The sequence below is a fragment of the Microcaecilia unicolor genome, chromosome 2 (genome assembly GCF_901765095.1).
Source record: "Microcaecilia unicolor chromosome 2, aMicUni1.1, whole genome shotgun sequence".
Lineage (NCBI taxonomy): Eukaryota > Metazoa > Chordata > Amphibia > Gymnophiona > Siphonopidae > Microcaecilia > Microcaecilia unicolor.
In genome coordinates this window covers 390,051,586-390,076,536 of record NC_044032.1, presented here as the reverse complement: position 1 = coordinate 390,076,536, position 24,951 = coordinate 390,051,586, and the positions used below count along the sequence as shown (strand labels likewise).

General features: G+C 43.7%; 1 protein-coding gene across 1 annotated transcript; it reads left to right on the top strand.

Annotated features, from left to right (window-relative positions):
• The first annotated feature begins 3,404 nt into the window (after positions 1–3,404).
• On the top strand, positions 3,405–20,683 carry AREG (amphiregulin). The gene is made up of 6 exons (XM_030190579.1): positions 3,405–3,495; positions 4,512–4,682; positions 10,624–10,825; positions 13,678–13,845; positions 16,848–16,960; positions 20,048–20,683. The coding sequence occupies exons 1-5, from the start codon at positions 3,453–3,455 to the stop codon at positions 16,939–16,941; spliced, it is 678 nt and encodes a 225-aa protein (XP_030046439.1). The 5' UTR covers positions 3,405–3,452; the 3' UTR covers positions 16,942–16,960; positions 20,048–20,683.
• Positions 20,684–24,951: the final 4,268 nt, after the last annotated feature.

The window sequence follows — 24,951 nt, the reverse complement described above, 5'->3', positions numbered from 1 at the left end:
CCTTGCTTCAAACAGGAGGAGGAACTAGCACTCCCTCCTTCCTTCTACGTGCACTGCCTTAAAATGGCGACACCCTGCCTAGTGCTAATTAATACAGATAACTGCTATGCATTCTGATTTGTGCGTAGAACTTTCGTCGCTGTTTATAGAATCCGGGGGATAACGCAATTAGAGAAAAAAAAAAGCAGAGTCCTTTATATAGTTGATTTCAATTATTCAATGAAATGCCTCACGAAACAGATACATCTTTAACTGGCTTTTAAACATTAATGATAGCATACCCCCCCCCCCCTACCGTTCACTTTGAATGGGCTATGTTGGCATTGCTGCGCAGTAGCTGCTAGCGTGGCTTAATAAACAGGGGGAGATAATTTGGCGCACTGCCATTGGACAAGCTTTCCACACAGTTGGCCCAACTATAAAGAACAGAAATGAAGGAGCTCAGAGTTCAGGGAGTGTCATTTTATTGCATTTATGTATAGGTGGGAGCAGCTGGTGCAGCGCCCCCCCGGAACAGCGCGACGCCCCCCCCCCCCGGCAAAAGAACCCCCCCGGGTGAACGCCACTGGGGGGGGGGGGTACCACGCGCCTGCCGGCTCTTCGTTTTCATGCTCCCTCTAACCCGGAACAGGAGCATGAAAACGAAGAGCCGACAGGCACGCGGCACCCCCCCTCCCCAGTGGCGTGCACCTGGGGCGGACCGCCCCCACCACCCCCCCCCCTTGGTACGCCACTGGGAGGGAGAGCATTTTTGGATGCTTGATTATATTTTATCATGTGGCTTGCAATTATACTCTCTGTGCATTTTCACCATACTGAGAGCAGAGCTTCTGAACAGCAGTATTTAGAGATTTCTCTTTCCTTATGTATTTGTTGATGTATATTTTTCTTTTATTATGGAATGTGCCTGTTCTGTTTTGTTTAAATTGTGAATCACTTTGGATTCCCTTTTTAGGGAGGATGATGGTATACAAGCCTAAAACAGAAACAGAAGCACTATCAAAGTAACCCTTCTGTGTGATCAGCTGCTTCCTAGTAAATTTGAGAGGCTGAGATTGTAGGGCACATGCCCTGGTTTAGGAGTGAGGAGAGATCCCCCCCCCCCCCCCCCCGAGACAAACTTGCAGACACTGACCCAAGAAAAACCTTAGACAAGCTTCTCCCTTCTCTCCTTCTTACTGGAAACCATAGAGGCAGGCCAGCAGGTTGCCATATCTTCCTGCAGCAGCTTCTGAGAGAGAGAGAGAGAGAGAGAGAGAGAGAGAGAGAGAGAGAGAGAGAGAGAGAGAGACAGGAGATGGACCTCCTCCTTTCCTCCTTCCTTATGTCTCTTGTTGGTTATTCCTTAAGGGAAGAAGTATTGCAAAATGATTCAGTCTGTCCTACTCTTACCTCTGTGCACATACTCTCTCCACTGAGAGAAACACAGACCTAGTAAGAGTGAAAGAGCCCTTTTGAAATTATTTTCTTGCCAGTTGTTTTAAATTTAGTTGACATTTCAATAACCCAGTGGCGTAGCCAAGGGTGGGCTTGAGTGGCCCATGCCCACCCACTTTGGGTTCAGGCCCACCCAGTAGCAGCATACCTATGATGTGACTGGCAGGGATCCCCAAGCCCCACCAGCCGAAAACTCCCAACAAGTGTCCCTCCAGATCTTCGCCTGCAGTGAGCAGTGACATACATACTGCTGGCACCGGCCCCACAGCCTTTCCTCTGATGTATATCTGCCTAGGCCAAAGCAGGAAGTTGCATCAGAGGGAAGGGTGTGGGGCCAACATGAGCAGTGTGTATTAGTTGCTGCTCGCTGCTGGTGAAAATCTGCTATTTAAAAGGTATATGGGAGAGGGGGGACGTTTGAGAGACCATATGGCATGCAGGCAGAGAGAAGGAGAGACCAAATCACGTGTGGGACGGGGCGAGGTTCTTCTGCCCACCCATCTTGGGCCCAGATCCACCCAAAATTGGGTGTCTGGCTACGCCCCTGCAATAACCTAGAGAGCATCCTACAATTCTGCATCTATTTCAACATTAGGAACGGGTAGGAGATTCTGTCTCGAGGCACAAAGTTTACCCTCGGAATGGGTGGCTCACCGGCAGGGAGACTTGCTTGGGGGGATTCTCTCAGTCTTCCAGCAGCTTCAGAAACAGTGAGCCAAGGCCAGAGCGAGGGAAGCTGTGGAGAGCATAGGGAGCAAGGCAGACAAGCCTCTTTGGCTCATTAATATTGAATTTTGAGCCCGCTTAGATTCCCTGGCTGTGATTGGTCACCTAGCTTGTTGCTAGGCAGGATTCCTCTGCACCATTAATATTTTCCTCCCCCTACTCCTCGGAGGCGGCTTTTTCCCTCCTTCCCATCCACCCTATTTAATTTTCTTTATGCTTCTAGTTCTAGGGATACTACTTGTACTTTCTGACGGCATCTGTTATATGTCACAGGCAGCTACGTGGGATTGGCTCATAAAGGATGAGCCGGGAGCCTAAGTATAACCAAATAGGGTCAGATGACCTGGATTTAGGTCCATGCTGCCATCTCTTTAGCCCTAGCTGCTAAGGTGGAGTGGTGGTTGAATTAGCTGTAAGGGCGAGTTAGTAGAGGAGGCAATGTCAACTTTACTTCATTATGTAGCTGGGGTACAAATTTTTGTGCTGTTTACATGTTAAGTATTTATAAATAAATGGAGCTGCAACCTAATGGTAATACCAACCTGTTTCTGTTATTATTGCTTTATATATATAATGTCAATAATGTTAAGAGTTTATGGATGGGGAGTATTGGTATCAGAGCAGCAGGTGAGGTAGCCCCATTGCAACTGTTGCCTTTTAGAGGTTCGCAGCTTCCTGGTTCCCGATGAATTGTTCCTTGGTCATTGGAGACTTTTCAACAGGGTCAGTGGGCATTATTAAATAACTGCCTGTGCAGATGGTTAAATGTTAGCTGAAGTGAAAGTCAACCTAACCATTTGGCACTGGCAGGCAGGGGAAATAATCAGATGGTTGATGTCAAGATCATCCCAGTTAACAGAAAACCTGGTTTAGAAGTAATGAAACTTAGGAAACGTCTACCCTCAGGAACTGGCCCGGGGGGTCTCTGATTGACCTCCTCCTACCTCTGTATAGATTTATATAGAAAAGACAAGCACGATTTCCTATTCTGTCCTTTTTTTTTTTTTGGAGAGCAGATGAAAGAAACTCTTCTGATCGCTGATCCTTATATCAAAACTTCCCAAATGTACCAGAGCTTCGCGTCCCCCCCCCCCCCCCCCCCCGCGGCTTTCCCCAGTTTCCTCTCCCGACCGAGTCTGGCGTGTTCTGGAGGGGCGTGGTTACGATGGCCCCGCCCCGTCGACCTGCAGAAGAATATAAGGCTGCGACAGGGTGAGTGAGGGTGGCAGCATTCAGAACGGTGCAGGACTTGAACGCGGGCGGTGCTAGCTCTGTGCTGACTGACACACATGGATCCTAGGCACTTGCTATTCCTGCTGTTCGCTTTCCTAGGTAAATGCCAGCCGCCGCCCTCGCCTCTCCCCTGCGTCCACCAACCGGAGATCTGCTTTTCTCCCTCAAGAGCCCGCTGCGTCTCTTATTGCCCTTTGGGGGTAGAAAGTAAAAGTCTCGCCTCCTTTCTGAAAAGAACGGACTTTTCCATTTCCCAGCACTTTCCTTCTTTTATTGGAATAATAATGGCTGGAAGAACGGGTTTTGCTCAATAACTTGTGGCAGAGAGGCATGTTGCGTCCTGTGTTCTCAAGGATGCTGAATATGACTAGCACTGGGAGAGAAAGGTGTCTGATGGCACAGGGCTGGTGACCACTGCACCACAAAATATGCTTTTTGTATTGTAATATCTTTGCAGTAGGACTGTAGATTTGCCTATTAGCTAAGTCTCTATAGGCTGTCACTGGCTTGTCGTTTTTTTTTCTACTGTAGATTAACACGGTCACACCTCTGTGGGCTTCTGCCCTTAGTAGATGGGAATGATTGTCAACCGTGCATGCAGTGTTTTGTTTGAACCTCCCCGCGTTAGATTAACGTGTTAGCTGGTGGATTCCTTTGCCAACCATAATTTCTGTTTTATGCAATCTGGGTGAGGAATGAAACAAATCCGGAAGCTCGAATTGGCACATTTCCAAAATGAATCTAATTTTCTTTAAAGATCTGTACAGCACATAAAAAAAATTGCTGTCACGTGCACCATTAATGTGTATGCTTTCCAAATGACAAAACCTCACCTGAACCATCAGCCTTTGTGGTGCTATTTTTATTGCACCGATTTGAAATTGTTTGTTAATGGCAGGATCTACTGCATTTAAGGTGACTTTGCTGGAAGTAAATTGTGGTAGGTAAGCATAATATTCCCTGAGACTGCAACTGAACTTTTATTAATTTTCTTGTGTTCTTTTGTACTCTAGTCTTTGAACAAAAGCTGATTAAAATGTCAGATTCATGAGTCTGAGTGCATAAGTAAGATTTATGTTCTAAAATGCAAGGGTTTTTGTTTTGTTTTTTTTTAGTTGTTGTATCCCACCAGACAGTTGTTGGCTCTGAAGTAAATGTTGAGGGAAGTGAAAGAAATGAGACAATGCTCTTTGGAGACGGACACAACAGAACAGACGTGACAGTAACAGACGATTATGAGGAGAGTGAGGAAGAGGATGAATCCACTGAAGAAGACTTAATCCGAGGTAAGACACATCAAGGAAAAAGTCTTGAATAACAAAAATAAGAGACTCTGTATTTATTATACTGGTATTAAGCATATTAACTTGATGGTAGATGCATGTCTTGATGCGGTTTACTGAAAGGTTCATGTCGGTGAAGATCTGTGCCCCAGGCAGTGGTTTATGCCTCAATTTGGTGAAATTAGTAAGTGCAGAAAAAAATAACAAAGAGGAATAAATCTGTACATCACAGACACATATCTAAACTTGTGGTTGCAAAGTGGGGAAAAATGTTTATGCAGCTTGAGAATTTTGCAGAGGGGAGGATCCTCAGAAGCTTAGCGGAGATTGGGTGGGGGAGGCTGGGCTAGTGCTGGGCAGACTTCTATGCTCTGTGCCCTGAAAATGGCAGATACAAATCAGTCAGGTATACACATAAAGTAGCATATATGAGTTTATCTTTTTGGGCAGACTGGATGGACTGTACAGGTCTTTCTCTGCCGTCATCTACTATGCTACTATGACCTTGCTGACTAGGAGTTGGTAGGGCCTCCTAGTTGGTTGCATTAGCTGTTAACACAGCAGTTAGTGTGAGTTAACAGTTGACATGGCATCTTAGCTGTTAGAGGCCCTGGAGCTCAGAAGAAAACATGGGCACGAGAGGCTATTAGCGCCAGACTAGTGTCTATGTTTGCTGGCGCACTATGCTTAAAGACCCCTGCCAGGGAGAATAACGACCACGCCAAGGGGTAGTGCAGCCAACATGCAAATATGTGCTGATTAGCTAATTCCCTATTCCTCTGCAATGCTCAGCGGCAAGCACGTCAAAGAAGGGCGTTCTTGCTGCTGAAAACCCTGCACCAGCTCAGAGCGGTGTTTGGAGTACTGAGATTCATGTTGCTGTGGCCAAAGGGCCTTATTAGTGTCAGCCAAGGTAAGAAGCACAAGTATTAGAGACATTCCAGATCCATCCAAAACAATCTTTTTGCGGAATTTCCAGTGGTAGCTAAAAAGGCAGTGGGGTGGGGGGGAACAGATGATGTGACTAAGCCCCAATGTTAAATTTGTGTGCTGAAGGACAAGGCTTCCTTGTTATCCCATGGATTGGACTACCAAGTGTTACCAATGAGATGTTATTCGGTTGGAGTCAAACAGAATTGGGTCCAAGAACTGATGAGCGAAGACTGCGTACCTGTTTTTCCCCTTGCATCGGGGCTGCCGTGCAGGGTTCCCGCTTGTGTTCATTTGCTGGACAGTTCCCCCTCCCTCCTTACTTCCCAATGCTCAGCACTAACAGCGCGCATAAAGATTTGCATGCCATTAGCAATGAGCATTCAGAAGTTCTTTTGCAGCACTGTTTGGGCAATATTCTCAACAGCACTGGAGTTTTGAGCATCGGGGCCGGAGCGAGTTATCTATTAACACGAAACAGAGCAGTGAACAGACACGAACTACACCTAATAGTTAACACAGATGTAGCTACTGCACATTAAGAGGGATATTCTTTATAATGGATGCCAACATTTATTCACCTATTAATCATTATAAATGATTAGAATAATGGCATATGCGTGCATTATCCCCCATATTCTAGAAAAGTCACCCAAAATTATTTAATGGGCTCCAATGATTTCATTATTGGCATAACAAGCATTTAATTGGCATTAATTATAATTTGGGCACCAATCTGGCTATGCGCTATTTTGTAACAATGGGCACCTAAAATGGATTTCCTGCAACTCAAAAGGAAGCATGACCATGGGAGGGGCATGGGCTGGGAGGGGCATTCATAAAAGTTGTGCACAGTGATACAGAATAGCAGGGATCTGCGTCCAATTTGCGCACTAAGATTTACACCAGGTTTCAGTCAGTGGCCGAATTTGGTACCCAGTGCCATTCTATAAAGAGTTCTCACCCCAAAATGCCCTTTTTTGAATAGCATGGAATGCTGAATTTTATCAGTGCCAAAGTTTCAGTGCCATTTATAGAACCTAGCACTATATGTGCACATAAATGCCAAATATGCACTAAACCACTCTTCTAAATATGCACATATCTTCCATAGTGTATATTTTACAGGTGGAACTCAGTTATATGTGTAAGTTATAGAGTACTGTACACTATCTCCTGGATTCTATATATGGCACACAATATTGTATAAGCACATTTGGGTGTGTGCACAAATTAATTGAGTAATCAACTAATTAGCATTGGTAATTGGGTGCTTGTGACCAATTATTGGTGCTAATTGACAATTACAATCTACGTTCGCATTTCGCAGGGTGCTATTTTATAAAGATGTGCACTTAAAGTCTTCTACATGGATCCGAAAAGGGGGCATGGCCACGGGGAGGGACATGAGCGGGCCATAGGTGTTTGAAGAATTTGCATGCAGTGTTCCAAAATATGGAAGACCTACACCTAATTTAGGCGCAGGGATTTACACAAGGTTTCAGTTGGTGTAAATCTTCGTCCTAAAAAAGTTAGGCATGGATCCCAGTACTTGGCGCTATTCTATAAATGATGCTGAACTCAGAGTGCCGTTTATGGAATAGTGTTTAGTGCTCATTTTTTTTCAGTGCCAATTTTTCCACGTCATATATATATATATATAACTTGGTCCTATGCGGGTATCATCAGAAGTTAGGCGCACACACTAGAGATCTATGGCTGGCATAAATGCTCATCCTAAGCACATATGTGCATATCTACCTGACCACACTATTATTCTGTACAGGAAAGCCGGCATCTACTTTCCTTTATAGTCTAGGTACCCTATTATGGTATTACTCCCTGACTGGTAACACAGTGCAATTAGTCAAACCTGAATAGGTGTAGTTAAGACATAAGAACATGAGCGTTGCCATACTGGGACAGACTGAAGGTCCATCAAGCCCAGCAACCTGTTTCCATCACTGGCCAATCCAGGTTACAAGTACCTGGCAATGTCCCCAAACAGTACAATACATTTTATGCTGCTTATCCTAGAAATACTGTCAAAATACTATAAGGCGTTCTACTTATTATGTCCAAAAGAACACAGCTATAATATTCAAAAGTAGAAAAGTTAGTGCCACCAGGTACTATTCTAATTGAATATCAGGGACGTCTCGTATAGTCACATTTGGCTGTATATGCAAAAGAATACTCGTATCTTCCAGCCATGACAAACTTTAATCATTGATGACCCCCCACCATCCAATTTTTCCTAGAAATAAGCAGTGTATTTTCCCCATCTTAATAATGGCTTATGCACTTTTCTTTTAGGAAGTTATCCAAACCATTTTTAAAGCCCGCTAAGCTAACTGCTTTAACAATATTCCCTTGCAATGAATTCTACAGTTCAATTGCATGTTCAGTGTAATTAATGCATTGTTAAAGATATTTCCAGTGCACTAGCTCATGGGGAAGATGTGCGGAGCACCCACAGCAGTTAATGCAGATATTTGCAGTCATCCTGCATTAATTTTTGCAATTAACTTGTGGTAACTAAAAAAAAAAACTTTAAGTAGCACTCTTAGTTGCCACCATAGCCTTTACCCCTTTTTAGCTGGATTTACTAAAGTGAGCTGTTAAGAAGCAGTTCCTATTATATGAAACGGGACCTGTGGTAAATGTTTGATAGCTTTAGTGCATCCATGGGGAATTCAGTATAATGTATTAAAGAGCTGCCAAAATGCTGGGCGCTAATCGCTATTCTGTAACGGCACGTGGACACCCACATGCCATTTTAGAGTGGAGGGAGGGTAAGTCGGCATTTTTACGCCGACATTTAGAACTGAGCACGCAAGCCCGATCTATGGCAGGTAGAAATGTGCATGCTTCAGTGTTGCACTTTATTATTTCTGTTATATGCATGAATGTGGGGCCCACTCACACCTCTGTCCATACATATGCACCCCTGAAAATCTATGCTATGTGTTGCACATGCCAAATAGCACTCAACTTGCACAGAACACTGAAGTGTGAGAATGTAACATTCGTGCATTCAACTGCTAGTATTTTATAATCTTAGCATGCAAATGAGGAGGTTAGCCCCAGTGGCGTTCCTAGGGTGGCTGACACCCCCCCCCCCCCCCCCACCAGGGTGCAATTTTACCTGCTGGGGGGGGGGGGGGGGTGCCGCGCGCCTGCCGGCTTCGCTCGTTCCCTGCTCCCTCTGCCCCAGAACAAGAAGTAACCTGTTCCGGGGCAGAGGGAGCAGGGAATGAGCGGAGCCGACAGGCGCGCAGCACCCCCCCCCCCCCAGCGGCCTGCACCCAGGGCGGACCGCCCCCCTCCCCTTTGGTACGCCACTGGTTAGCCCTTTACTTTTTAAGGTGCGATGGCTACAAATCAAATTCTACTTTGCCCAGTGGCTGTCTCTCAGGACCGGCATCCAGTTCTGCTGCTTTTCGCTTGCTGATTATCCTAGTGCGAGGACACACCCCCATAATACAGTGTAAATGTTCTAAAAGAGAATACAGATCTACGATTTTGTGTTGGTTTCCAGACAATGAGATGCCTTAAGGCTGGAAGGTGCATTGCTTCAGCAGTTTAGCCTGCTTTGATAGTGTGCAGGAATGTGTCAGATCCCGGCCTCCAGGCTTGCACTCTTCACTTCCAGCTCTAGGATGGTGACTAAGTCACTGATCAGCTGCTCTTTATAGTATGCATGAGGGTGATGCATTTTCAGCACTAATCAGTGTGGTATGCGGTTAAAGTGCATCAGATTGTGCAATGTGGAAATGCTTGTTATCACATGTATGGCAAGCCATTTTAACCCACCTGGAGAGCTAATATGTTTAATACTTGTGTGGCTGACGGTCTATTGCAGCTCTTCGGTGCTGTAAAGAAACATCTGTTAATGAGATCAATCCAGTTTATTTACTCTGTCCTTTAATAATTATATTCCATAATCCTGTGTTTTTTCCATGTACATTAACCCCACTAACCCCCCACCCCCAGTTTCTCTCTCCACTCCGCCTGATTCCCAAGATAGAGACTTAGATTGTCAGATTATATGTAATTGAGCAGGAGGTTCCTGACCTGATCTTTTCTTCTGTTTCAGGATAGTTTGACTTCTAACAAAAGCATACACTTCTGATGTACTATTCTGAGCCCATTTTCTTTAACTGCACTTAAAAAAAAAATGGGGAATTTGGAAACTTGGTTGAAAGTGATCCAATCTAGGTGCAGGAGAATGAAAACAGACTTCTCAAAGTACTCAAATGCTAGCCATAGTTTCTTAGAGTGTCCAGAATCTTCTGGCAGTTTTCCTTTGTCAGTGCTAAATGCACAATCATCTTTGAAACAACCGGAAAACTATTCTAAATTCACAGAAATAATTTAGTTTTAGTGCTATCTGTGTACTAAAGTTTAGCATGCAGTATAAAATAAGCTTCTTAGCATTTAATGCATGCTAAGCTTTAGTAAAAGGGCCCCAAAGTAAATTGAAACTCACGGAGGTTAAATGACTTGTTCAAGGTCACATGGAGGCTCATTTTCAAAGCACTTAGCCTCCCAAAGTTCCATAGAAACCTATGGAACTTAGCCTCCCAAACTGCTTTGAAAATATGCCTCACAGTGAGTGAGAGTGTTTGGTCTATAGATAAAACGAGTCCCAATAGGATTCTGTTGTTGCCTTGCCCGATACCATAAATCCCTAAGCTGGTTGCTCTTTGATCCTCTCAATGGTTAGTATAGGACGATTAAGTTCATGGACAACATACCTGGTTCTTTGAAGTGATGGTAACTCCCTTTCTGTGAAAATGTTGGTCCAGTGTTGTTGCACACAGCCCTTCAGTCACACCCCTATCCATTACTACTGGTAGGGTCACGTTGATTTCAAGGAACTTTCAGTGGGGTACTAATGTTTTATCCTCTTAAAATATAGAGGCGTTTCCTGAGCCCTTTTAAAGTTTTTGTAATTTTTACAACTCCGATTTCTATTTTTATAAATTGAGTTTTCTCTCTTTATTTTCAGTTGAACCTGTGGTTAAACCCAATAACACCAAAGAAGGTGAAAAGAAGAAAGGTGATAAAAAGAAGGAAAAGGCAGGAAAAGGAAAGGGAAATAAGAAAAATAAGAGAGCGAAGAAGGTGAATCCATGTGAAACCACACACCAGGGCTTTTGTATCCACGGTGAATGCATACACTTGGAGCACCTTGAAAAGGTGGCATGCAGGTGAGCTCACATGCAGAGACAATGGCTGCAAGCTTCAGTGTCCAGCACATTTGGAGAAGAAAATTCATAGTGCCTTAGGGAGAGACCTTTTAAGTAGCACAGTAGATGAGATCAATTACCCCATCCAGTATTACGGTTACTGTTGTGTTGAGAATATGTTCCCTGTCGTGTTTCTGGAGTGCAGGAGTTGCCTACTGGTTAGTTCAGTGGCCTGAGAACCTCGGGAACTGGGTTTGATTCCCACTGCAGCTCCTTCTGACTCTGGGCAAGTCACTTAACCCTCTGTTGCCCCAGGTACAAAATAATACCTGTATGTAATATGTCAATCACTTTGTAACCACAGAAAAGTAGTATATCAAAGTCCCATCCCCCACTACACTACTTATCATTTCTAAAGCGCTACTAGACATACGCAGCGCTGTACACTTGAACATGAAGAGACAGTCCCTGCTTGACAGAGCTTACAAACTTACAAACAAGAGATAAGGGAATATTAAAGTGAGGATGATGAGCAATATTGATGAGGAAACGAGTCATCCTGCTGCATTGGCGAGACACCAGAGCTCCTTCTGTACGAACCTGGAGAATACAAATGATTGAGCTCTTAAAGTTGGAGAGGTGTGGACTTTTGGATTTGTCCTCCAGAGAGGGATTGAGTTTTCAGAGGACATGGGCGAACTTTTGGGATACCCTGCAGCCTTTGGCGAGGAGTAGAATTCTAAATTGAATATATCAGAGTTCATGTCATAGTTATGATCTTTACTTGGTCCACTTGTGCTGTGGGAGAGGAGGGAAAAGGGGGGGGGGGTTAGAAGGGAGGGTTTTCGGGACAGGGAAGCGATGCAGAAGGGGGGAATTGGAGTAGAAGTGGGGGGGGGGGGGAACAAAATGCGGAATATTTCATGATTTACGAATATGTTGAAGGTATTTTGCACTTATATTGTCTATTTGCAGTATTATCTGTTCGTTACCTTTCCTGTTAATAAAACAGAATTAAACAAAGTGATGTTAAAATAAGGGTTCTGAAGTGAATAAGGGTTAGGAGTTAAAAGCAGCATAAAAAAGGTGGGCTTTTAGCTTAGATTTGAAGATGGCCAGAGATGGAGCTTGATATATCGGCTCAGGAAGTCTATTCCAGGCATATGGTGCAGCAAGATAAAAGGAACAGAGTCTGGAGTTAGCAGTGGAGGAGAAGGGTGCAGATAAGAGAGATTTACCCAGTGAACAGAGTTCCCGGGGAGGAATGTAGGGAGAGATGAATGGAGAGGTACTGAGGAGCTGGAGAGTGAATGCACTTATAGGTCAATAAGAGGAGTTTGAACTGTATGCGTAAACGGATAGGAAGCCAGTGAACTGACTTGAGGAGAGGGCTAATATGAGCATAACGACACTGGCGGAATAGTAGTCGTGCATCAGAATTTTGAACAGATTGAAGAGGAGAGAGATGGCTAAGTGGGAGACCTGTGAGAAGCAAGTTGCAGTAGTCTAAGCGAGAGGTGATAAGAGTGTGGATGAGGGTTCTGGTAGTGTGCTCAGAAAGGAATGGGTGAATTTTGCTGATAGTAGAGAAAGAAACGACAGATTTTAACAGTCCCCCTCCCTTATCCTTCTGCCTCTGGACTTGAAGTGAAAGATGGGCTTTATGTCCACACCACTGTCTATTTCTGTCCTAAACCTGCTTGAAATTTCTCACTGTACTATTTTCTACCAGTGGTGTAGCCAGAACAGATTTTTTTTTGGGAGGACGGGCGGGGGGAGGAGGAGGCTCTAGGCATTCTGGTCTGCCTTCCTTCCACTGCCTCTCCCTTTCCCTCTTCCATTTCTGCCTTCCTCCAAACTCTCACTTTATATCTGGTCATACCATCTAACTGGTGAAAAGCTCTCTTGTTTTCCATTGCTCTATAATGCCTGCATCTGTGCTTGTCAGAACCTCATAGGCAGTATATCCCGTTGATGTTCTTGCAAGATCATCAATGTGCTATACCACCCATGAGCTTTAGCTGCACACACAGATGTAGGCATTACAGGAGCAGAGGAGCAGGAAGGACTGGGTTGGAGGTATTCAAGTATCTGGCTGGTGTTGCTTGGGGATCCCTGCCAGCTACATTCTTTCCAGGAGCATTGGAAGGGCCTGAGCCAAAAATGGAGAGGCCTGGGCTCCTGCAGACCCCTCTATGGCTACCATCTCTGCTAATAGGCTGAACAAAGCTTCTTTCACCCTCTTTGTGAAGCAGTATTTTCTCTTGTTGGCTATGAACTGGTCTCCATGGAGCTCTAGGTCATGACCACTTTTCCCTCTAAGCTGAGTGTGAGTCCTCCATCTGCATTGCTGTCAGTGGGGGGTGGTTATGGTGCTTATGAAAGCAACTTTTCGCCCTGCTCATCAAGTGGCAATCCAAACTCTTGGCTTTGAATTCAGTCTTGTGAAAGTGAAGGTAAAGAGAATACAGTGAGAGAGCACATGTATGCATGTCAATTTTCCTTAGTCATCGAAACGAGTTAATGAAACCCTATGCATAATGCTTAACCTGAAAGGTTCTTTGTTGTGGTGTTCGTACAGAAAGGTAATAGCTAAGCTGCACAATGACCCATAGACCTTGTCACTATTAATTGATAGAGCAGAGCATGGAATGTCACACATTAGCTTGGGATGTGATAGCCCAGTAATTAGTGAGTTTCTACCACTGACAAATCTCGTGCTGGAAGGATGACTGTATTTCATGAAACTTAAGTTTCATACCAGTAGCATCTTGAGATACTTATGCTAAAGAGTGTGCTGCAAATATACAGTGTTCTAGTCAAATTCCTGCCCCGGTTACACTGGGTTATTACCACAATTTTTCTCCTTCCAGGTGCCACCTTCATTATAATGGAGAGCGCTGCAGTGAACAGATTCTGGAAAGTCTGCAAAATATGGCAGGACAGGATTTGAGTGATGCCTCTGTGAATACACTAATAGTGGTAGCAGTTGTGCTCTCAGCAATAAGCTTCATTGCTATCATCATCGTCATCGTAGTCCAGTAAGTCTGGCATTTACCAAAGGAAAAATGTGCCTTGTTTACAGTAGATGCTTAATTTTCATATTCTTTACTAAAAAAAAACAAAAAACAGGCCTTTACAGTAGGATTTTTCATGGTTATGTATCATTAATAGTATGAACCTTGAATTGATCTAGTTGTCTTATTGGGTGAATGTACAGTGGAAGACATGCATACTTTATTTCTTATTAGTCACAAGCATTCCTATACTGAGTTCAGTGCAACTTACCTCATGAGAATCAAATACATTACATTTTAGACTTCCTGAAGAACACTACTAAATAGCAATTATTCTGAACTTGTGTCTAGGGGAAGCGTACCTCTTTGGCCCAATGGGCTAGCTGGCTGTGCTGGAAAAAGGAACAATGCCACAGATGGAATATATATTTTTTATTAGGTAAAGAAATATATACACACATATATATGTGTGTATGTATGTGATGTGTTACGTTCCTCACCTGATTCAGGCCTGCGCAGCCGATTCACGAGCGAGTCGTGGTCCGGCGAAGATAGCCGGCCATCTTGGATGTGGTTTCGCCAGGATAGGTCGGCCATCTTGGGATGGGCATCTGTGCTTGTGGCAGCCATCTTGGTGTTGGTTAGCTTCAGGAAGGGAGGCCATATTTGGACGTAGGCATCTCTGCTGATGGGGGCAGCCATCTTGAATCAGCTGCACATGTTTGAGATTGATTCCAATGCTGGAATCAATTTAAAGCCCTGCCTCCAGTCCTTCGTTGCTTCGGCCTCAATTGTGTTCCTTGTCTTCAGATCCAGTGTTTCAGACCTTGGCTTGTTTCCCAGACTTCACTTGTTTTACTGCCTGTCTTGACCTTGGACTGTTGACTACTCTTTGCCCTACGGATTGCCTGGCTCTTGGGACTGTGTCTGTTCTGCTTGCTTGGCTGGTCAGCGGTTGTGCAATCCTCCGGTTCCAGAAGTCCTGGTTGCCACCTGCACCTGAGGGCTCAACTCTCAGGGAACGGTGGTCATCTCCCAGGTGAAACTTGGGGTTGTCTGGCTATCTGACCGAGTGCGGTGTCACTCCATCTTCGCCGTGCTCAGTCGGGGCTCACAGTTACCAGATCCTAACAATGTGTGTGTGTATTCTTTACCTAATAAAAAATATATATTCCATCTGTGGCATTGTTCCTTTTTCCAGCACAGCTAGCTAGCCATTGAGCCAAAGAGGTACGCTTCCCCCTGCTATATATATATATAGCAGCTAAATTCACAGAACATAAGTCACCTTGCCGTCTGTGGCACACTTCCAATGATAAGGAAGCGGATTCCTCCTCTGAGATTGAAGCTGAAGCCTCAGTGAGTCTCTCAGTCCAGGAATAAGGCCGATACAGTGAAACCTCGGTTTTCGTTGACGTGCGTTTTTGTCGTTTTCGGATTTCATTGATTTTTTTTTACTAGAAATTTGTCTCGGTTTTCGTCAGTTGCCTTGGATTTCGTCAAAAGGACGTCCCTCTCCGAATTTGTATCGGAAGATGGACGTCCTTCTCCCGATTTTGGGCGTCCTTGTTAATTGCCTCAGTTTTCATCGGTTTCGCATTTCGCCGATTGTTTTCGGATGGATTATTGATGAAAACCGAGGTTTCACTGTATCTGTATTCTGGATACAGATGACAGTCATTAGGTAACAAACCTTGCGAGTTTGTTACAAGGTATGCAATTCACTGGTGTTCAGGAAATCAGTCTCTCGCTCTTTCCGAGCCTTCTATCCTCTTGCCATTCTTCCGGTCCTCTCCCCTCTTCAGTCCAGCTTTTTGGCATCCATGGGTCAGATGATACCTGTGGACCAACCACAGACAGTGTAATAATGTCCAGCCAGCTTCATGGTCATGAAGAGAGCCTATGTTGTAGCATGAAACTGTTATCGATGGCATGCAAACCTCCCTGTCTGATTCCCATACTCCTGGAGCCATGTGTGTCTCTCTCCTCCAATCTTCCCAGGAGATAACTGGGCTAGTTTGCAACAAAGAATATGTCCTTAGAAGATGAAGTCATCATGGTATGCTCAGCAGTAATTTTCCTTTGTAACCAAGCTGGTTTCTGATGGTTACTGATGTATACAGGCCACAAGCTGTAAAATCCATATTGTTATAACAATGGCTGTATAGGCCAAGACCAACAAAGGTGAGATCTCGGGTAAATACTCCTACAGAGACATTTCACTATCTGCATGACTTCATACCAGCTTATGCTGCAGAATAGTCTGAGGAATGGCATGGAGGCAAGAGTGGTGCATGAATTCAAATATGCAATATTGAGCAGGTTTTAGTATGCATGCAACACTGAAAATCATGGAATGAACTGGCCCTATAGCAGATCTTGGGAAGACATGTAGCAGTTACTGATGGGAACAGACCTATACAGTACTGTTCAGATATGATTTCATCATCCTGGTAGTGGTTATAGGAAACCCGAGAATTATAAAAACACATACTTATAACCCTTAGGTTTATAAGAATGCTACCTTTATACAATGGCTTCTAACATTGTTTTATTATATGCTTTGAGGCAGTTTCCTGAGTATTTTACAAAAGGCTAGCTGAACACGGAGCCTTTTGCAAAATATGTCTAATACATGTAGGAATGTATACACATGTGCAAGCACAACCAGCAGGAACAGCCATTTGACTGAACAATAACATCAACATTGCTTAGGGGATTGTATGAGTGGCGGCAAATGTATAGCAAGGGGGCAAATTCTGGAAGAGGGTGTTTACAATTAGACTCCTACCACATGCTTTCCTGGCACCTCATGCTGGTCTTTTATCTGTCGTCATCTACAAAAATGATCTGTGTTTTCTTCAGTTGATCTCTGGCCCAGTCCTGCTCATGTGTTCTGTTACCTATGTATGTAATTACTGAAGCCTATTTAAGAAGGACAAATTGGGCCAAAGGCTTTGAAATGACTTTGAAAGAAATGGGTAAATGGCCCATATTTTAAATGAGATTATTTTACAATCCTATAGCACTCATAAAAAATATTCCAGTGGATATGAAGGAGAAGTAGAAGAAAAAAAGAAACTTGGACAAGAAAATGGAAGTGGAGAGCTTGATGTGTGACAAAAGGTGAAACGTGCAGGTGAGTCCTTGCCTTGAAGTGTAGGGAAAATTAGTGCATTTTTTTTCTGCCCAGAATTTGTATGTATAATTTAGTTGATGCAGTGGCGTACCAAGGTGGGGGCGGTCCGCCCCAGTTGCATGCCGCTGGGGGGGTGCCGTGCGCCTGTCGGCTCTTCGTTTTGATGCTCCCTCTGCCCCGGAACAGGTTACTTCCTGTTCCGAGGCAGAGGGAGCATGGAAACGAAGAGCCGACAGGTGTGCGGCCCCCCCCCCCCCCAGCGGCGTGCACTCGGGGGGGGGGGGGTCGCGCTGCACCCGGGGGGTTATTTCGCTGGGGGGGTCGCTGCACCCGGGGGCAGGGCACATCAGCCATCCACCCCGGGTGTCAGCACCCCTAGGAACGCCATTGAGTTGATGCAGTGGGATCATTCTTGCTGTATTTTGCAGAACCAGAAAGCTTGAGGGGGGGGGGGGGGGGGGGGCGGGGTTCAGCCTATGAGGAATCATCTTTCATATTTTCACTTGAGTCCGAGGTTTTTGAAATCCATATAAGATTCCCATTCGAGGTATTAAATGTACTTAAGCTGTGTACATTTTCCGTGTGTGATGGCATTCTGGCTGTCCGCATTTTGGAACCAGGCCTACCTGAGAACAGTGCTTAGCCTCTTACATAGATCAAGAGACACTTTTATTGCTATTTGAATTTACCTTGTACCTTTTCAGTAGTAACTCAGCTGAGCTACATTCAAGTATGGTAGGAATTTCCCTGTCCCCAAAGGGCTTCTAGTCTAACAGCTATAGTTAATTAATGTGCACTACCTTATGGGTTGCTGGTACTACACTGCATGTTCCATTTTATGCAATGGTTACTAGTTACTATTAAAAAATATTTTATACAGTAGCACATGTTGGTAACTCTGGTTGTAAGTTTGTACCTGAGGTGATGACAGCCACAAGGAGCATCAGTGGGATTTGAACCCTGGCTTCCCTGGGTCTCAGCCCACTCCTCTAACCATTATGCTAATTTTCCACTCCATTTGCATTGTTTTATTGTTGCTTCATTGCAAATTGATCCCTCATGGAAGCTCAGTCACAACTGTCATCCTTTTTTCTGTAGATGTGAAAAAAGGCAGATGAATTGACAACTTGATATATCATAGGTTTACCACACCTATGCATCTTCAATGTAAAGTCACTGCCGAGGACTTTACTCCCTTAATTCCTTTTATAAGTGAAAATTTGACAGGGTCAGTATTTAGCAGTGGCAGTGAGCATTTTTTTTTTAATGTCCACCATCCCTGACTAAATTAGACCTGGCTATTCAGTGCTGAGCCATATTTCGGCACAGTACTGAATGGCGGAGCCCAGAAGTTATATGCTTTACCCACATAGCTAACCGGGTAAAGCTAAGATGCCTTTTGTGCAGTCCTACATATCGCGTTAGCTATGTGGGCAGCATGCAGGAGCTTCTGCTCAATTAAATTGTTGAATATTAGAGCTTGCACTTTAAGAGAATTGGAGTGAGTTCTGCTAGTAAGGGGCTCTTTTACTATCCAGCAGTAGGGCTACTGCCGGGTTTGAGCACAGGAAATCAGCCCCACATGGCAATTTTTTAATTACTGCACAGCCATTTACTGCCCTTTTAAAAAAAAAAATCTTTTACCAGTGACAGTAAAAGGTGGCCTCGGCACACTGCAATCCCATGAGTTGACACCACTTGCGGACCATCTTTTACTGCCGTTTGGTAAAAGGAGTCGTAAAAGTGCTAGGCTGCCATCTGAGAGAAGCTTATCACCCAGTGCTCAGTTTTTTTTAATTGAATTATTTATTAAAATAACATCAGAAAACCAAACACAGGCTGAATGCCGACAGAATGACTCCAACAAAACAACAAAGAAATTTTGAACAAAACAAACCTTCCTCCCACTCCCCCAGCAATAAGACAACAGGGCCAAACAGGGGAGACCAGGCCATTTCAAGGGATGCCTCACCACTGCTAAGGCCTCTAGATGTCGTAAAATTGGCCCAAACTGTAATTTCAAGTATAAAAAGTCCAACTTAGCCTGCAATTGCTCCCGCCCCGGAGGCTCCAGAAGCCAAGAAAAGCCGTGCCACAGTCACCACTGAAGCCATCGAATGAGAAGCCAGACTGGCTATTGAGCAAATATGTAGACACTGTAGGGGGGATACGACACAGCCAATAAGTCCTGGAGAAGTTGACGATACTATAACCCAGAAAGTTTGCACTTTAGAACAGGACCAGTTCTCAGTTTTCAATAACACACTTGAAAGAATTTTATTAGCGAAGGCAGTTGTGTTATTTTATTTACACTGCTAACTTTCTTTTAATTAGAGAATTGTAATTATATCCATCTTGTAACATGGACAGTGCCCTGAATGGGTAGAAGAGATCACATGGCCAAGCAATGAAATGCCCCTTACTGCACAGTCACCAAACCTCTGTTTGGTCTCCTCAATTCCCTTTCTCCCCCCCCCCCCCCCCCACACACACACATAGAAAAACTGTTATAAGCATGGGAAACCACCTCCTAGGTGTGCAGTGAAACACATTGCAGTAGCATTCTATGTTATACTGTCTTGTTGATGGTGAAAACCAGAGGCTTGGCATTGCAGAATTCCAGGAGACAAAGGACTCTCACTACAGATTTAAAAAAAAGGTTCTTTGAAAGATGTAATCCTTTATTAAAAACCTAATGTGGCCACGTTTCGCCCTTGGGCTGCATCAGGGATACGATACAGGTATTCCTAACGTCACAGAAGGTTATTTCAGTAACACAATAAAACAGCAATGTCAAACCACTCTCAAAGTGCTCACACATAGCATTATAGCATGAATCAAGCCTAGCGTAGGAAGACTGCATCTAGTAATACTGTCGTTTGTCTTGTATTGACTGTGAGGTACTAGACTTTGCTTCGTGTCTTGGACACATTGGAATATGTGCTGTAAAACCTTTTCTACCTGATGCCCAGCTGAAGATTTTTTTTTTCTGCTATTACTTGAAAAGCTTGTGTTTAGTAGATATACTTTACTTTGCAACAAGCGCCATCGTTAACTTGTTTTCCATGCCATTTTTTTCTCTTTCAGAATATTCGACTGATGAAGAATTTCACTGCCATGCTGCTGAGGTGGAAGGGGATCTTGTCCATTGAATACATCTCCTTAAAGATGGGAACTAGTTCTTATGAAAGGGGCACTGTCAAGGGGTGGTAAAATGAGACTGGCTGATTTTTGCTTGCAGCTGTGTTGGTGCTGCTTAAGATGTACACCATCCAGACAGTGCTGTGGGTGGCGCTTGGACAGCGTGGTTGTATTCAGACCGTTAACCAGCTAATTATCCAGATAAAGTTAGGACAGCAAAAAGGCTGAAGCTCTCCGATTAGTGGTCTGAATATTGCCACTAACTAGATATCACTTCCTGGTTGGTACATATATTCAGAATTGGCCAGTGTCGGTCTGGGTACCGACTCTGGATTCTGATTTCACTTTAACTGTTGTAAATGCTAATGGCTGCAAGTTCAGTGTCTACCCCGATAACTGCAGAATTTCATTCTTGCTATAACCCTTTCAATGTTCCTTTGGAGAATATGGATTCTAAAAAAAAAACCAAAAACATATTTTTAGCTTAATTTATAATTGCTATAAATGCATGTACTGTGGCAGTACAAAAATATTTTTGTAATGTAAATATTTATTTTATTTAATATTTTCTGCTTATTTTTTTCTCAGTTTGAAATTGTATATTTATTTTAGAATGCATTGATAAACATTTTTTTATGAAAACACAAAGCAAGAGTTGTTGTTTGTGAATTTTCTTTTGTCTTTTTAAGGGACCATGTGTGTCCATGAACGTATTATTCAGAAAGCAATTACATGGTTTTGTTTCTGAAGACACCCGCATGGTTCATATATTCCATAGACTGCCACGAAAAAGGATAAATTTTGAAATCTGAATGCTCAGTTAGACAAAAACACTTTAGGGGATGGCAACCATGATTTCCAGCTCAAGCAGCTTTTAATCCTGTGCTTAGATTGGTGTTTATCTTTGGGGTATCATCCATGTGCTGCTTTTTAGGGACATTCAACACCAAAGATTATTACAGTCTTATAACCCGCAAAATACCAAAAGTTAACTGCGGGTAACAATAGACAAAAAAACTGGGGCTGACCAGATCACAACAGGATCTATACTTCACACAGCATTTCACAGGCTCTATCACTGGTTTGGGAGAGAGGAGGAGATGTTGGAGGACAGAGACTAGAAGATTTTGGCTCTAGATTTAATTACTTTTCCCAGTCCATTCGGGTAGGGTAGGTATTTTCCCTTTTCATGGAGGGCTTGCAAACTAATAGCCTCATTTACTCGACTACACTGGCATATTAACGTTCATGAATGCAAGTTACTTCACATGCCCTGTTATTCTCAATGGAGTCTATGTACTAATGCAGTTTAAACATTGCTGCAGGTTGGTAAATGAGGCTGTACGTCTGAACCTGAGGGAATGAATGGTGGAGTGACCTGTTCAAGGTCACAAGGAACATAATATTTTATTTAACTTATAGTCTGCATCTCGGAACATCTATGCAGATTACAATAAAACACATAATCAAATATACAAAACATTGACATTTTAAAAACAAAAACAGATTCCTATTAAAATAGATGTCAGCTATTGCCTTATCTTCAACTGGCTGGTCTCACCAACATATAGTAACTGTATCCATAGGATTATACATTTTACAGTCAGACTGATTTGTTACTATGCAAAGGGCTGCTGCAATGGCGTTCCTAGGGGGGCTGACACCCGGGGCGGATCGCCGATGCGCCCTGCCCCCCGGGTGCACGCCGCTGGGGGGGGGGGGGTGCCGCGCATGCCTGTCCTTCGTTCGTTCCATGCTCTGTCTGCCCCAGAACAGGAACTAACCTGTTACGGGGCAGAGGGAGCATGGAACGAACGAAGGACAGGCACGCGCGGCACCCCCCCCAGCGGTGTGCACCCAGGGTGGACCGCACCCACTGCCCCCCCCCAGGAACGCCACTGGGCTGCTGAAACCAACAGGTTTTCAATTTTTTTTCTAAAACTAATAACTTTAGTTATAGTAAGTTATTCCACAAGACTGGCCCATCAATAGAAAACATGCACTCTTGTGACAGAAGCAGGATTTGAACCTTGACCCTCTCTGGTTCTCAGCCTGATGTTCTAACCACTACACTCCTGCAGGGTAAGGAGATGGATGCGAGGAGGGAGTAGAAGGGACAGAAAATGTTCATACCTTCCCCCCCCCCCCCCAATCCATCTAACCTCCCTAACCATTGCTCATTCATCAAAATAAAACAAAGTATACCTATGTTAATACACAAAGTAACTGCCAGGGAGCTGATGGGTTACCTTCTTGCTGCCCAATTCAGTGCTCTCATGGGAGAGCTGAAAGAATGGAGCAAACCATTGATTGTAACCAGGAGAGATGCTTCCTGTACCGTAGTTAGTGTGATGTAATGATCAAAATCATGTGACAGAAGCATCTTGAAAGGTCTGTGTCTGGGGCAATACAGCAAACCAATTTAAAAGGTGCTGTCCATTTTGCACAGCAGCTCCAAATGGTGGATTCATTGGCACCAATAAAGCAGAACCTCTGCAAGCTCAGGATGTCAGGTGGGACTTCTTTCTGACATGGTCCAAATAAGATGGATTTTTCTTCAGGCTGCATGCTTCCATGTGAAGGACCAAAGTTTGGTTTCCTGGTCAGTTCTTCCATTTCCCAGGCCTGTCAGATTAGAGGTTATTATACAGATAGCAAAATCTCGAATTATGGCTACATCATGCAAGGTTCCACGTTATGCGTCATGGACCAAGAAAGGGATCTAGGTGTTGTCATTGATGATACGTTGAAACCTTCTGCTCAGTGTGCTGCTGCAGTGTGCAGCTAAGAAAGCAAATAGAATGTTAGGTATTATTAGGAAAGGAATGGAAAATAAAAATGAGGATGTTATAATGTCTTTGTATTGCTCCATGGTGCGACCGCACCTCAAATATTGTATTCAATTCTGGTCACCGCATCTCAAAAAAGATATAGTGGAATTAGAAAAGGTGCAGAGAAGGACGATGAAAATGATAAAGGGAATGGGATGACTTCCCTATGAGGAAAGGCTAAAGCGGCTAGGGCTCTTCAGCTTGGAGAAAAGGCAGCTGAGGGGAGATATGATAGAGGTCTATAAAATAATGAGTGGAGTGGAATGGGTACATGTGAAGCGTCTGTTTACGCTTTCCAAAAATACTAGGACTAGGGGCCATGCGATGAAGCTACAATGTAGTAAATTTAAACGAATCGGAGAAAATGTTTCTTCACTCAACGTGGAGTTAAACTCTGGAATTCATTGCCAGAGAATGTGGTAAAGGCGGTTAGCTTAGTGAAGTTTAAAAAAGGTTTGGGCGGCTTCCTAAAGGAAAAGGCCATAGACCATTATTAAATGAACTTGGGGAAAATCCACTATTTCTGGGGTAAGCAGTATAAAATGTTTTGTACTTTTTGGGGGATCTTGCCAGGTATTTGTGACCTGGATTGGCCACTGTTGGAAACAGGATGATGGGCTCGATGGACCTTTGGTCTTTCCCAGTATGGCAATACTTATGTACTTATTTCACAATGGTGATACCTACTAGCCTGAGTTAGGGTTCCATGATTGCAGGGATCCAGAAGGAATCCTCATGAATCACTCCCAGCCAAGGAATGAGATGAAAGTGAAACACTGGCAAAACCAAAGAAAACAAGATAGACCACAAAATGATTGAAAGGATCTTAACTTTAATTTTCTATTATCAAAGGAGGAAAAAGACCTGAGAAATTTCAGCAGCCTCATAGATAATGCTCCACCAAATTCTAAAATGTGTCATTGGTCTAAAAGACATCCTCCATAATTATGACATTTTTGATTGTAGTAGCTTTTCTCATTTGATCTTCATTTATCTTTACTCATCTTCCATCCAAATTTCTGGTGCATTATACTATGTGTAAATGTGTAATGTCTCAAAATAGCAATGAAATGCACAGTTCCAACAAGCAGTTTTTTTTCCACAGAGTAATATTTGTCCATGCACAATTTCTGAAAATTACAGAAGAAAGGCATGAGTCAACAAATAATTTTTCACCCAAGATCAAGTTTCAACATGCTTGAAACTGTCAAACATGTCTTTATATCATGACTTCCACTTGGATGGCTTTTCATGGTTTGTCTGTAAATGATATATGAAGCAATTAGTCTTAATATAACTGAGACTGACTCTGTTTGGCTTGTGGTGCATCACAAGAATCTGTCAAGGGAAGTAAATAACTCTTCACTGCACATCGTGTCACTTCAAGGGTAATTCTATAATCTAGCCACCAGATATTCAGTGTCATTCAACTGGCTATGAACAGTTCCTGGCCAGTTAAACGGTGCTTAGCCAGCTATCCGCTAATATTCTGCAGGCGATCACTGGTAATTTCCCACTGAACATTCATGGTCAGCTCTTAGTGGTTAACTGGCTATATTGCACGACATAGCCGGCTATCCACTAATATTCAGTACTTTGCTGCCTAAGTATGGCGGCTAAATTGGACCGCCAAAATAGCAGGCCTGTTGCAACTCAACTGGTCAGCACAGAATATTGACTTGGCTGGTTAAGCTGAAACCGGCCAAAAATAAACTAGATATTAAATGCTAGTCACTGGAAACGGCCCAGAATTGAATATCCTGGCTCAGCCTGGCTAACTCCTTCAGTCTGAATATTGGCCCCTAGCTGCCTACATTTCTATGCCTATTGCACATGTAAATGTCTAGAACTTGTATATGTGCATTTACCCATCTAAGTGCCAGCATGGCCCCTTGGCGCTATTCTGCAAATACCCACTTAACTTACATAATGCATATTTGCAAGAGGGCATGCACAGGGGTAGGGCTCCCTGTTATGTATGGCTCATAGGGCACTTCATCAGAGCTGTCCTCTCTATCT

What these genes read in the sequence shown, in the direction of transcription:
- AREG (XM_030190579.1), top strand. Translation starts at nt 3,453, where the DNA reads ATGGATCCTAGGCACTTGCTATTCCTGCTGTTCGCTTTCCTAG. An exon ending in CTTGAAAAGGTGGCATGCAG is followed by an intron (nt 10,826 to 13,677) that starts GTGAGCTCACAT and finishes TTCTCCTTCCAG; the next exon opens with GTGCCACCTTCATTATAATG. An exon ending in ATCATCGTCATCGTAGTCCA is followed by an intron (nt 13,846 to 16,847) that starts GTAAGTCTGGCA and finishes ACAATCCTATAG; the next exon opens with CACTCATAAAAAATATTCCA.